General features: G+C 39.2%; 1 protein-coding gene across 1 annotated transcript in view; it reads right to left on the bottom strand.

The window, feature by feature from the left end:
• Positions 1-13,393, bottom strand: part of SPAG16 (sperm associated antigen 16) — a 1,251,920-nt gene that overhangs the window by 1,140,792 nt on the left and 97,735 nt on the right. Inside the window, exon 7 of the mRNA XM_040357476.1 lies at positions 1,893-2,010. Coding sequence (XP_040213410.1) covers positions 1,893-2,010 — 118 coding nt within the window. The remainder of the gene's footprint in view (positions 1-1,892; positions 2,011-13,393) is intronic.

Here is a 13,393-nt window from a genome sequence, read left to right as displayed (position 1 = left end):
AGAAACATTGATCTACAGCAAGCAAAAAATTATTGGAGACAGAAAAGTACATCATTTTAAACACAGAAGACAGTGTTCAAAAAACTGACACGGCAATGAAGGACCTCACCAGATAACCAAAACTTTCCTTTTCTGTCTGTGTTGAGGCCATTTCCGATTCAGAAGTGCGCCCCAAACTTTACTTGTTTTACTCATTTTCTCTCCTCCCATCCTCAGCTCTTCCCATTCACTATCACCCCCCCCCCCCCACCCATACATCCGATCCTACTACCACACCTTTTCAATGTATTATTCTCTCCATTGTGGTTTATAAAAAAAAAGGCGAGGTGATCTAGGTCATAATGAAATAACATTCGTATAACAGAGATAAGTGCCTGCAACACAGCGCTAAGGCTGCATTCACACTATAATGCGGCGTACGCGGCGCATTTTGCTGCGATTTGTAAACTTTTTTTTTTTTACAAAACATTTACATTGATGTCTATGCCGAACACCGAAAGCCGCCTGAAAAAAAGGGTCCGGGACTTGTTTTCAGGCGGCAGGCGGCAGGCGTTTCGGCGTTTCGGCGTGAGATGTGAACCATCTCATAGACATCAATGTAAATTTGCCCCTCCAGCGGCACGAGCGCCGGGCGTAAATACGCCTAGGTGTGAATGCAGCCTAAATGAACATCTGCCCATGTGCATGACAGGTAAATGATTGGTCCTGAATTTTGGTGATTGGACTTCCCATAGGGGAAATCAACCATCAGATTAATTAGGTTACTTAAGTGATTAAAAAAAAAAAATGTTGTGTACACATAATCAGCAAAAAAGATACTTCTAATTTTACCATTAGACTTCCATGAAAGTGAGGGTTCTAGGTGTTTTACATAGATCACTGCTGCGAGGTATTGACCACTTTGAGAAGTTTGCAATTTGGTGTGTTGCCACTTCTCAACATGCCGTAACTGCTAGTTTTAAACCATGAAAGCTTTAAAAAATGTACACACATCGATTTGTGTTGCCATTTAGCTTAATATAATGATGATAGTCACACACACACACACACACACACACAAGGAAATTTGCTGGGCGTCAAATACAGAACGGATAGGATTTGCTCTCTATTTGCAAGGGCATGGGGTTGAAAAGACTGTCATCGGGGTGGGGGGAGAAGGACAGACTCCTACCGATATCAACTGTAGTCACCTAGAGGTGCATAAACCTGCAACAGCCTTCCAACCTTTCCTGTCAAAGCCAGCTGTACTATTAGTGTCAACTTGTCACTAAACCCCACCCACACACATTCTTATAGGTCCATTACTAGTATGAGTGGCGTCACTGACTAATAGGAATATGCAAGAGGTAGTTAGGGGCTGGCAAGTTTTCACACTTCTCTCTGGTTGTATGAGGTGGAATGGAGTGGTGATGTCATAAAAATCATTGTCCAAACAGAACGCCCTGTATTAATTAAAAAAAAAAAAAGAATACAGGGCAGTCCATGAATGGAGAACCTGAGCATGACCCAGAAGACAGAGGCTATTGCTGTAATAGTGCAGACTACTACAACGATAAAAAAAAAAAAAAACTATACATGAATAGAAACACATACTGTTATGTTTATTGTTTTGCGTTTTTTGTTTTTGTCTTGGCCATTGTTCTATGCCTTTGTGTTGCTTTGCTGACATTTTAGTAATAATTCTGCTTTTTGGACCCAGTATGGTACAATTTTCTTATTGAGATCATTGGATTTAAAAGTTTAACTTCTGCTTCAGGGTGTTAGCTGGTTGTATTCAAAATTATATCAGCGGAAGCTCATTATTTGTCTGCTTTTTCATTAGATTCTTCATTAGATTGGTGTTATTTTTTTCATATCTTGTTAAGCAGTAGGAATTTACTGAGTTGCATTACCTCTCCAACAGCTCGGTCCCTCTCCAGGCTGGTCAGCATCTTCTGTCGCAGAACAGTTTGGTACTTCTCATGCAGCTGCCTCAGCAGTGGCTCATAAGACGCATAATGAACCTTCAGTCTTGTGCAGAGCAAAAAAGGTAATAGAAAGAAAGTCAACACCAACTATTCATAGTCACATGCTAGTGCAAGACATTAATAATCTGTGAAACTTCAGTTAGATTGATGGTGGGCCATGATGGTACTTGTGGCTCCCTAGCAGGTGAATGCTTTAAATCATATGCCTGCTCTTAAGGGTACAAACATATTTTAAAAGCAGCAAAAATGCTTGAATTATAGAATAAAAACAATTTGCATAAATGTATCAAATCTGCAGCTGGTATACAGCTGCATAATTACCATAATTTTTAAGTGTACTGGCTGTGCTGTGGTTTACAAGAAAGAAAAAGATACAAGTAGACAGTATACAGTCAAGTGGTCTAACATTTGCTTTAAAATGTCGCTAAATCTAGGCTTTACCTTGGTGGATTACTTCTTCCAACACTTAGCACATGTTTATGTATGTTTGCCTAGCCTACATATTTAAAGGGGTTGTAAAGGTACAATTTGTTTTCCTAAATAGCTTCCTTTACCTTAGTGCAGTCCTCCTTCACTTACCTCATCCTTCAATTTTGCTTTTAAATGTCCTTATTTCTTCTGATAAATCCTCACTTCCTGTTCTTCTGTCTGTAACTCCACACAGTAATGCAAGGCTTTCTCCCTGGTGTGAAGTGTCATGCTCGCCCCCTCCCTTCGACTACAGGAGAGTCAGGACGCTCTCTACGTTGCAGATAGAGAAAGGAGCTCTGTGTTAGTGGGCGCCCTGACTCTTCTGTAGTCCAATGGAGGGAGCGAGCATGACACTCCACACCAGGGAGAAAGCCTTGCATTACTGTGTGGAGTTACAGACAGAAGAACAGGAAGTGAGGATTTCTCAGAAGAAATAAGGACATTTAAAAGCAATATCGAAGGATGAGGCAAGTGAAGGAGGACTGCACTAAGGTAAAGGAAGCCATTTAGAAAAAAAAAAAAAAAAAATTGTACCTTTACAACCCCTTTAATGTTCAGTAATACACCAATATAAACGTGTGTGATTCCCTACATCTTGAAACCTTTATCCATCTTGCATCTGCATGTAGTTGTTACCATGTGCACAGACAGGTAGATTTGAAGAATCCCTCGATTTTAATTGATTTAGAATTTAGATTAATTTAGAGTAGTAAAGAGATAAAGACTTGACACATTTCCAACAAACCCAGAAGATTTTTTATATTGGGTTTCCATTGATCTGCTGTTTGTTCATTAATTCTGTTGGTGTGAGCATATGGCAAATTTAGCATAGTAAAGGTTCCGGGCTGTTGAAACAAATCGGTCTACATATGGTGCACAAAAGGTTGCACTGGGAAACTTGTTTGTTGTTGCTAGTGATTAAGCGTGCTGGAAATGTTTACTCAAACATCTGTTCAATTATGTAGAGATGCACAAAGATCATGAAGCACTTTCCATTATTTCTTCATAAGCAATAAACTGAGAGATTGCCCATGTATGGAACAGTGTCTGGCCAACGTAAACCATACATGTACTAAGGGTCCACAATCCTTTTGAGTCATTGCACCAAATGAGGCCTGTAGAGGACACAATACTGTTGCCAGTGTTTCACTATCTATTGCACAGAATGCAGTTTAATTCATCACTATGCTTTTCTCTGTAAAGTGCCCTAACTAATAAAGATCAAATAAACTTTCACTTTTAGTCAGAAAAATTTGTTAGAATGTGGCTATTTTATAAAGAAAAAATTGAGAAAAAAAAGCCTGTCCCCTGCCAGCATGCTGCAGAGAAGGACCCTTGCTGTCTGTGTGGAAGCAGTTGTCTCACTGAATACGCCTTAAAAGAGAAGTTCACCTTTTATAAAAAAAAAAAAAAAACACCTTTTTGCAGGTAAAAAGATGTGCATTTGTTATTCATTTTTCAGCAGATCGCTGGTGCCATGCAGGTCTCCTTGAGATCTGTCAGTATATCTGTGTCCCCATACATCCCATACGAGCAGGCAGATACACTGGCAGGAAGAAATCAATGAACTACCATGGGGCTCCACAGCGCGGTGGTAGTTCACCGAGAACTACAAGCCGAAAAATGCAAAGGATGTCGGGGCTTAAAGTTTATTCACACACAGAGCTGTGTGTGAAGGAATGACAACTTTAAAAAGTGACAGCTAGCACAGCAAAAATTCTTCCAATACTTATGCCACAGGGAGGGTGCAGCATTGGGAACATGTTGCATGTTACATCCTAAAAATGAGTGGAATATGCAATATGTTCCCAAAAGGTGAACGCATCCTTTAAATGCCGTCAGAACTATTGTGGTTAAAAATAATTCCCAAGGCCTCTGCATCATATATATTTTATGAACAACTCAAAAGCCATCTTGTTAAAAAAAATAATCTTAAAATAGGGTAAGTTCATGCTTGTGGACAGGAAGTTTGTAAGAGACTCTAGGGCTCCATGCATATCAGCCTAGATCGTAAATTAAGGGTCTGGACATGTAGTAAAATAAACAAGATAAGGGAACCATGAGCTTACAGACCTAATTTTTTTTCCCCAGGAGGGAGAAACAAGATGGGGCTTATTCACAAATGACCACATGAAACATTGTATTATTTACTGCAGATATAGAAATTAGGCATACATTTTCATTATCTTATTACATTAGCGTAATTATATGCTAATTGAGTAAGCAGTTTTACCTATATCTTTGGTTAATGTATTTTTATTTTTCCAATATATAGTCATAATATCTTAGTTGGATATATTCATAGAAATATATTGGTACATAAATAAATATGGCATTCAGTGCCTTGCAAAAGCATTCAGCCCCTTGGCTTTTTACCTATTTTGTTACATTACAGCCTTTAGTTCAAATGTTTTTTTTTTTATAATCTTAATTATATGTGATGGATCAGAACACAATAGTCCAAGATGGTGAATTAAAATTAGAAAGATACATAAAACTATTTTTCATAAAAAAAAATGATAGTTGGCATGTGCGTATGTATTCACCACCTTTGTTATGAAGCCCATAAAAAGCTCTGGTGCAATCAATTACCTTCAGAAGTCACATATATAGTGAAATGATGTCCACCTGTGTGCAATCTAATTGTTACATGATCTGTCACTACATATGTACACCTTTTTGAAAGGCCCCAGAGGCTGCAACATCTAAGCAAGAGGCACCACTAACCAAACAATGCCATGAAGACCAAGGAACTCTCCAAACAAGCAGGGGCAAAGTTGCTGAAGTACAAATCAGGGTTAGGTTATAAAAAATATCCAAATCTTTGATGATCTCTAGGAGCACCATCAAATCCATCATAACCAAATGGAAACATGGCACAACAGCAAACCTGCCAAGAGACAGCCGCACACCAAAACTCACAGACCGGGCAAGGAGGGCATTAATCAGAGAGGCAGCACAGAGACCCAAGGTAACCCTGCAGAAGCTGCAGGGTTCCACAGCAGAGACTGGAGTATCTGTACATAGGACGGCAATAAGCTGTACGCTACATAGAGTTGGGCTTTATGGCAGAGTGGCCAGAAGAAAGCCATTACTTTCAGCAAAAGACAAAATGGCACGTTTTGAGTTTGCGAAAAGGCATGTGGGAGACTCCCAAAAAGGTATGGAGGAAGGTACTCTGGTCAGATGAGACTAAAATTAAACTTTTTGGCCAAATAAAATGCGATATCAGGTGCAAACCCAACACATCACCCAAAGAACACCATCCCAGCAGTGGGGACTGGGAAATTGGTCAGGGTTGAGGGAAAGATGGATGGTGCTAAATAGGAGGGATATTCTTGAGAAAAACCTGTACCACTCTGTGTGTAATTTGAGGCTAGGACAGAGGTTCACCTTCCAGCAGGACAATGACCCCAAACACACTGCTAAAGCAACACTTGAGTGGTTTAAGGGGAAACATGCAAATGTGTTGGAATGGCCTAGTCAAAGCCCAGACTTCAATCCAATAGAAAATCTGTGGTCAGACTTAAAGATTTCTGTTCACAAGCACAAACCATCCAACTTGAAGGAACAGGAGCAGTTTTGCAAGGAGGAATGGGCAAGAATCCCAGTGGTAAGATGTGGCAAGCTCATAGAGATTTATTCAAAGCGACTTGGAGCCGTGATGGCTGCAAAAGGTGGCTCTACAAAGTATTAATTTTAAGGAGGTGAATAGTTATGCACATTGACTTTTCCTGTTATTTTGTCCTATTTGTTGTTTGCTTCACAATAAATAAAACAAATCTTCAAAAGTTGTGGGCATGTTCTGTAAATTAAATGATGCAAATCCTTAAACAATCCATGTTAATTCCAGGTCGTGAGGCAACAAAACACTAAAAATGCCAGGGGAGGGGGGGGGGGAGTGAATACTTTTGCAAGGCACTGTAGCATGTTTGTAATCTTATGAAGAGTCTGAATGTGAAGAGTCTAAATGTTTTGGGATTCTGGGAGTAAGAATCCTCATGAAATAATACATGGGGTGAAGTTCCACATTACCTAACTTAAGGAATTTAAAGGGTAGGTAATTAGTGTGGGTATATTTTCTTAAAGTAATAGATCTCATGAGTCGTGGCACGGTCTGGAGTGGTTTGACACATAAGTGAGGGGAATGAGGGTAAAAAGGGGGTAAAATATACCCTTTGGGACACTAAGCCGATATCTCGCAAACCAAAAGAGCCTTATTCTATGGTAAAGTATTAATCTTTTATTTTTACCTTTTGGTAATCGAATTGTTTTAGCATATATAAAATGAAACCATTTATACATATGGCATAGCACATTGGAGTTGTGTTATTTCTACCTGCAGCATGAAACAATTAGGTTCCAAATATTAAGAAAATACTAATTTTTGTATGCCTCTCCAAAAGCTAATACCAAAGTTTGTACAATGGTTTTGTCGTGATATGTGTTTAAAAATAAATAAATTCTAAATGTATTTTTATTAAAAAATGTACCTTGGTTAAATTACCAAGTTTGGATGTGGTTAACAAAATGGTCCATATACTGTAAAAGAGGTGTAAGCTTAAAAGGTCTTAGTTTTGAGAAGAAATCACGTGATAAAACATATAGCTTGTTTTCATAAGTCTGTAAAGCCACTGAAAGCCATTTACTAAAGCCGTCATGAAATGTAGACATGGCAATTCGAAACAAGAGCTTGTGGTAACATTTCCCATCATTGGTATCACCAATATAATTGAGTTTTGAATTTATATATTTTTGTATATCACCAACTATATCTGATAATATTTTACACTGAATTTTTTGTAAAATATATTATTTTAGTATTATGATGCATTCATTGTCTTCAAACTAGCATGGATAAACTATCTTGAATTATGGTTTGATTTGTGGAAAAATTTGAAAATCTCCATAGATTTTTGCCCAATTCCATAAACATAATACTGTTTTAATATTTCAGTATAAACATCAGCTTTATCAAACGTCGGAGCTCTCCAACCAGAAAGAAGAATGAGCCTTATGCCGCATACACACGGTTGTTTTTTGTCTTTTAAAAAACGTTGTTTTTTCTCATGAAAAAAAAACAACGTTTTTTAAATTTCATTTTAAAAAACGACGTTGCCTACACACCATCGTTTTTTCAAAATGCTCTAGCAAAGTGCGGTTACATTCAGCACATACGGCGGCACTCTGTTCCATTCAAGCTTGCGTCATAACTTGCTTCTGAGCATGCGCGGGTTTAAAAACGTTGTTTTAAACGTCGTTTTAGCCCACACACCATCATTTTTGTATGACACAAAAAATGACGTTTTGAAAAACAACATAAAAAATTGAAGCATGTTCAAATTTTTTTTGCTCGTTTTTCAGAAGACATAAAACAACCGTTTTTCCCACACACAGTCATTTTAAATGACGTTTTTAAAAATGTCGTTTTTTTATCATCACAAAAAACGACCGTGTGTACGCGGCATAAAAGATTGCAAAAGGATTTTCAATTAAGTTGATGCTTTATTTAACAAAAATATGTGCATATAACCTGTGGTTGTGCAGGTTTAATTGTGATCTGTATTAAAATAGCTCTACAGCCCCTAAATCCAAACAAGAACAATGTAAATTTAAGTGGTTTTATTGCAGAATGTACATATTAAAAAACACCACTACCCTTCTGCGTCCAGCTCATAGCTAGTTTGTACAGACAATTGGAAATAGAGTGCCGTCAGGAGCACAAAATAGCTGTATCACAGTGATTTTCTCTGTTTCATTCTCAGTGAATGCATGATTAACCCACCCGCCATGAAATGACACCAACAGACTTTACTATAAACCTCTGCATCATTTTTAAAATCACTTTATACTCTTATACTCAAGCATATTGCAGAGGCGCAGTACCAAATTAGAGGATGTTTTGTCCTCTTGGCTGTGGAACACCGGCATAAATAATTCAGCAGTAGATTCATAATAAATCCCACTGAAATCAAAAGGATTGTTTTCTTCAGTAATTCAAGAGGCTTATTCGTATATATGTTTCCATGCAGTTTGGAGCTCACCGTTCCCATACATAAACATGGGAGATGCACAACACTTGGCCTGCATACAGTAAAATAACACAGTGGATCTGGCAGACTGCAGATATGAACCGATAGGAATATTGTCAAAAAGGTACTTGTAAATTTATTTTAGGTTTCCATAATTTCTATTAGGCCGTGTACACACGATCGGTCCATCCGATGAGAACGGCCTGAAGGACCATTGTCATCGGTTAACCGATGAACCTGACTGATGGTCTGTCTCGCCTACACACCATCGGTTAAAAAAACGATCCTGTCAGAACGCGGTGACATAAAACACAACGACGTGCTGAAAAAAAACAAAGTTCAATGCTTCCAAGCATGCGTCGATTTGATTCTGAGCATGTGCTGGTTTTTAACCAATACTTTTGCATACTAACGATCAGTTTTGACCTATCAGTTAGGCATCCATCGGTTCAATTTTAAAGCAAGTTCTCATTTTTTTGACCGAAGGTTAAAGAACCTATGGGGCGTACACACGAGCGGATTGGACTGATGAAAACAATCCTTCAGACCGTTCTCCTCTGGCAATCCTATCATGTGTACGTGGCCTTAGATAATGGAGCAATAGTGAAGTCATCCCTCCATAATGATAAAAATAAAAAAGTAAATCTCCACCCAAAATTATTTTTCTCCCCACAATGCCCTCCTGATAAAAAGAGTAAATGACACAACATACCTCAAGTGCATAGCTACATAGTTAGCCTGGTTGACAGTCCATCCAGTTTAACCCGCAAAAAAAATTAACACACGCACACACATAGAAAACTTCCATGCACACAATCCTATACCCAGAGTTGGTCCAATGCAGCTAAACCACACCCAGACTAAACTCAAAACAAAATAAATGACTTAAAGCGGTGGTTCACCCTCAGTGACACGATTTTACCATCGAGACAGGCATTGTAGCGCGAGCTACAGTATGCCTGTCCCGATTTTTTTACCCCCGTACTCACTGTGTACTCGTACATTATAGATTTCGGCTCCCGCGGGGAATGGGCGTGCCTATGGAGAGGGAGGATGATTGACGGCCGGCCCTGGCACGTCACTCTCCCCGAAGACAGCCGGAGTAGGTCTCGGCTCTTCACGGCGCCTGCGCACAGGCTATGCGCAGGCGCCGTGAAGAGCCAAGCCTATTTCGGCTATTTCCGGAGAAGCGTGACGCGCCAGAGCCGGCCGTCAATCATCCTCCGTCTCCATAGGCACGCCCATTCCCCGAGGGGAGTCGGTATCTTCGATGTACGAGTACACGGTGAGTACGGGGATAAAAAAATCGGGACAGGCATACTGTAGCTCGCGCTACAATGCCTGATTTTATGGTAGAAGATTTTTTTTATTTTTTTTGGGGTTTATAGGGTGAACCCCCGCTTTAATTCCATGCCAATGACTTAACCTCCACAAGTTGACATGCCCACGCTGACATGTTCACCCTGGTTTCCTTTCCGGGTGCTGAATCTCCAGCCATCTTGGTTGGCCAGCCAAGAAATGAAAATCATCCCGTGCACGCGCACAATAGTTCATTCATTACATGCCAAGAATGTACACTGAGATGTGCAATGCAGTGTACATTCCAATAAAGATTATGAACAGCTATGTAATTTTGTTTTACTGCAGAAGAGACAATAACAACAGGTCTCATCTACAATAAACAGGTCTGACTGCTCAATATTTTTTTTGGTTTGCACTTTAATTTTGTAGCTGTTGCCAGAAAGTGAGGTGAAAGGACATTTTTCAATAGGTACACCTATTCCAGTGACAACTGTCTTAAAGGGGAGATCTTCTCACATCGGAAAGACTTCCTTTCTCATTTTATGTTTGGGTTTCTAACTTGGACGTAAAGGAAAATCTCCCCAATGAGACAAAGGCAACAAAAATTAACACATAGGAGTTTTTTAACCCTTTCCTACTCCATTCAAAACTGAAAAAATATGCATTTAATGGGGCTATTCTTAACCAGGGTTTAATAGAACTCTAGGGTTCCTTGGGCTTTGGCTGAATGTCCTCCTTTCTAATGGTGCCTGCACAGTTCAGGTTCAGGGGCCAATTTACATTGGCAGATCCAGCAGTATGACACAAATTATCTTTTTAGCTGTATGGTTAGCACTCTAACCACCAGTGTAAGTAGAATCAATCTTCCCACTAACTACCACTGCAAGGGGAAGGGGGAATTCTTTCCACTGACCATCAATTTGATGGTCAGTGGGAAGAATGCCTCCTAATGTAAGGGACAGTTTCCCTATGATCCCCAATGAATTTACTTTAGCATACGTTTCACGGGACCTAAAAATATTAAGTGCTCCTTGCTATAAAAAGGCAGAGAAAGACTGAGTTAATGTACATCTTCTTTATAGTATTTTCCATTAATCAACAATTCCCGTAGTGCTATTTTCTGTACTTGGTTTTGCCAACAGTTGGCATATGCAAATGTGACTTTCAAACTGAAATGAGTAAGGGCCATCCAATCGATTTTTCAGTAAATGAACAACCCGCCCCACCCCTAGCTGTTATAATTTTTTTCTTGCCTTTTATACCATATTGTATACCCCTGAACAAAACACTGCAACAGCAAAAGATTTCAACTGCTTCCAGCACAACATTTAAAAAGGTTTAAAATACAAAATTTTCATGGATGAGTAGCCTGAGGACAGGAAGGTTTCTGCGCAGACACATCCTCTGCAAGTAGGCTAAACTCTCATACAGACTTATAATTGATTTTAACTTTTGCGCTGTCTGTCCTAAGGGTACCCAACACTTTGTCACTTGTTCCAAAAAAATGGTAACACAAGAAAAGCAAAGCATTCGGAAAATATATGACAGCTTTTTCATATTTTAATCAAAATCATTGCAGTCCCTGGAGGGAATGACAGCTACATTTCTTTATCTGCAAAAACTGAGATGGAGATCTATGGACTACATGGCAAAAAGATACTTTGTGCTATACTTAAAATATGCTTTTGGAACAGAAGATCATTGATTGCACCTTTAAGAACACCACAAAATGTAAAATGATCAATAACAGATTATAGAAAGATATGACGTGGGGGTTTCTTGGGATTTGACTGTGCAGAGTTCCGCTGACAAATTGAATGAAAAGCATTACAGGAAGCAGAGGACACGGTCACAACGACTTCTCCAGAAAAAGAGTTAATTAAAATGCTACTTGCAGTATGAAAGTCAATAGCTCTTGCTTCATTGATTACTGGGCCACTGCAAAGAACCATATGTCATTTGTATGGGCTACAGAAGAAGAAAGCTAGTAAGCTGCTGCTGTGAATTCCAAGAAAGTTTGCAGCAAAGCTTCAATTCAAATTTTTATCATCACACACAAGGCAGTATAAAAGAACGGGGTAAAGGGAATATGCCACAGGCCACCAAAACAGGGAAGGCATCAAGAAATATGGATGTATTGGGGGTACAGATGTGAACTTTCATATGTAAAAGTACCAACTCAACAAATGCCCTGGATATGTAGTGAGTGGTCCATGCAGTTCAATGGGTTAAAGCTGAACGCCAGACAAACAGCAAATCTATTATAAAAGTACATACATGTAAAACAGTTTAACCTGCCAAAGCCATAAAACGTGTTTCTTTACAACTAGTCCTGAATTTTGAACAATGCTGCTGACCTGACTTTCTATAGTTATGTTAAACAATACAGTTTGATCACCTTTCTGCCACCCGACATGTGATTAGGCAGTGAAAGAGCAGTAGTGACTGATAAGTTCAGCAAAAAAACTCTCTCCTCTAATAAACATGGTTTGTCAGTACATTTGCATCAAGGTCACCTGATCAGCACTTGATGCGGTTTCTTTTTTTCTAAGGCCGAGTTATGCTGTGCAGGTGATAACGTAAAGTCAAATTTAGATACTTAATTAAAAAAAAAAAAATATCTGCTAAAAATATTTGAAAAAATAAAAAAAATGAAATTCTTATCTGGGACACCTTTGAGCTATATAATCTACTCACACAAATCTAACTCTGCCTTTTTCAACCAGGGTCCCAGGCACCCCGGGGTGCCTTTATGTTTCTTTAAGGGTGCCTTGATAAAATGCCTAAAAAAAATTCCAACAATGGAATACAAGCTACAAGGTGGACCACGACTGCCTTTTAGCTACTCAAAGCCACAGGTTTTCATTGTGCACCATTACAACCTTCTAGCTACTGGCACCCTAACAACCAATTACTGTATTTAATGGCATATAATACTCACTTTTTTTACCCTGAAAATAGAGGGTAAACTGTGCCTGCGTGTTATACGCAGGGGGGCGTGGAAAGTTTTTTTCCTGAAACTTCCCTCTGAAAAAGTTAGGGTGCGTGTTATACGCCGATAAATACGGTACATAATTGGTTGAGGATGCAGATATCAGGTCCTTGTGCAGCATTCTTGTTTGTCCTTCCTTTGCCCCCCTCCATCATGACTGGGGTCACATTAGCAGGGTGAGGGACAAAAACTGAGGGAAGGGGAGAAAATATGGAATAATAGTCAGTACCTGTGTGCAAAGATGTATTTGCTTAAGAAGAATAAATGGTCTCCAACGCTGGGTGTCCTATGCGTGTGGATGTTGCTGTATTATGTAGTTACATAGTTAATCTGCTAGAAAAAAGACACACGTCCATCCAGTTCCAACTATTAGTTTTGTTTTTTATGTTTTAGAATGGGATGCCTCGAGATTGTCCATAATGTTAAAGGGTGCCTTGACATAAAAAAAGGTGGAGAAACACTCATCTAACTTAGTTGTAGAAAGATGACCATCCTTCAAACAACCACTGGCCACAGTGAAGAATCACTGACCTTATATTGGGGATAGAACGGATATTGACCAAATATACTCATTGCAGCCAAGCAAACCCCCCCCCCTCCTTTATAATGATAAGTCTGGAAGCAACAGT

Source organism: Rana temporaria, chromosome 6 (genome assembly GCF_905171775.1).
Source record: "Rana temporaria chromosome 6, aRanTem1.1, whole genome shotgun sequence".
NCBI classification, from domain to species: domain Eukaryota; kingdom Metazoa; phylum Chordata; class Amphibia; order Anura; family Ranidae; genus Rana; species Rana temporaria.
The sequence above is the reverse complement of the archived record's forward strand: the minus strand, read 5'-3'. Positions and strand labels throughout refer to the sequence as shown.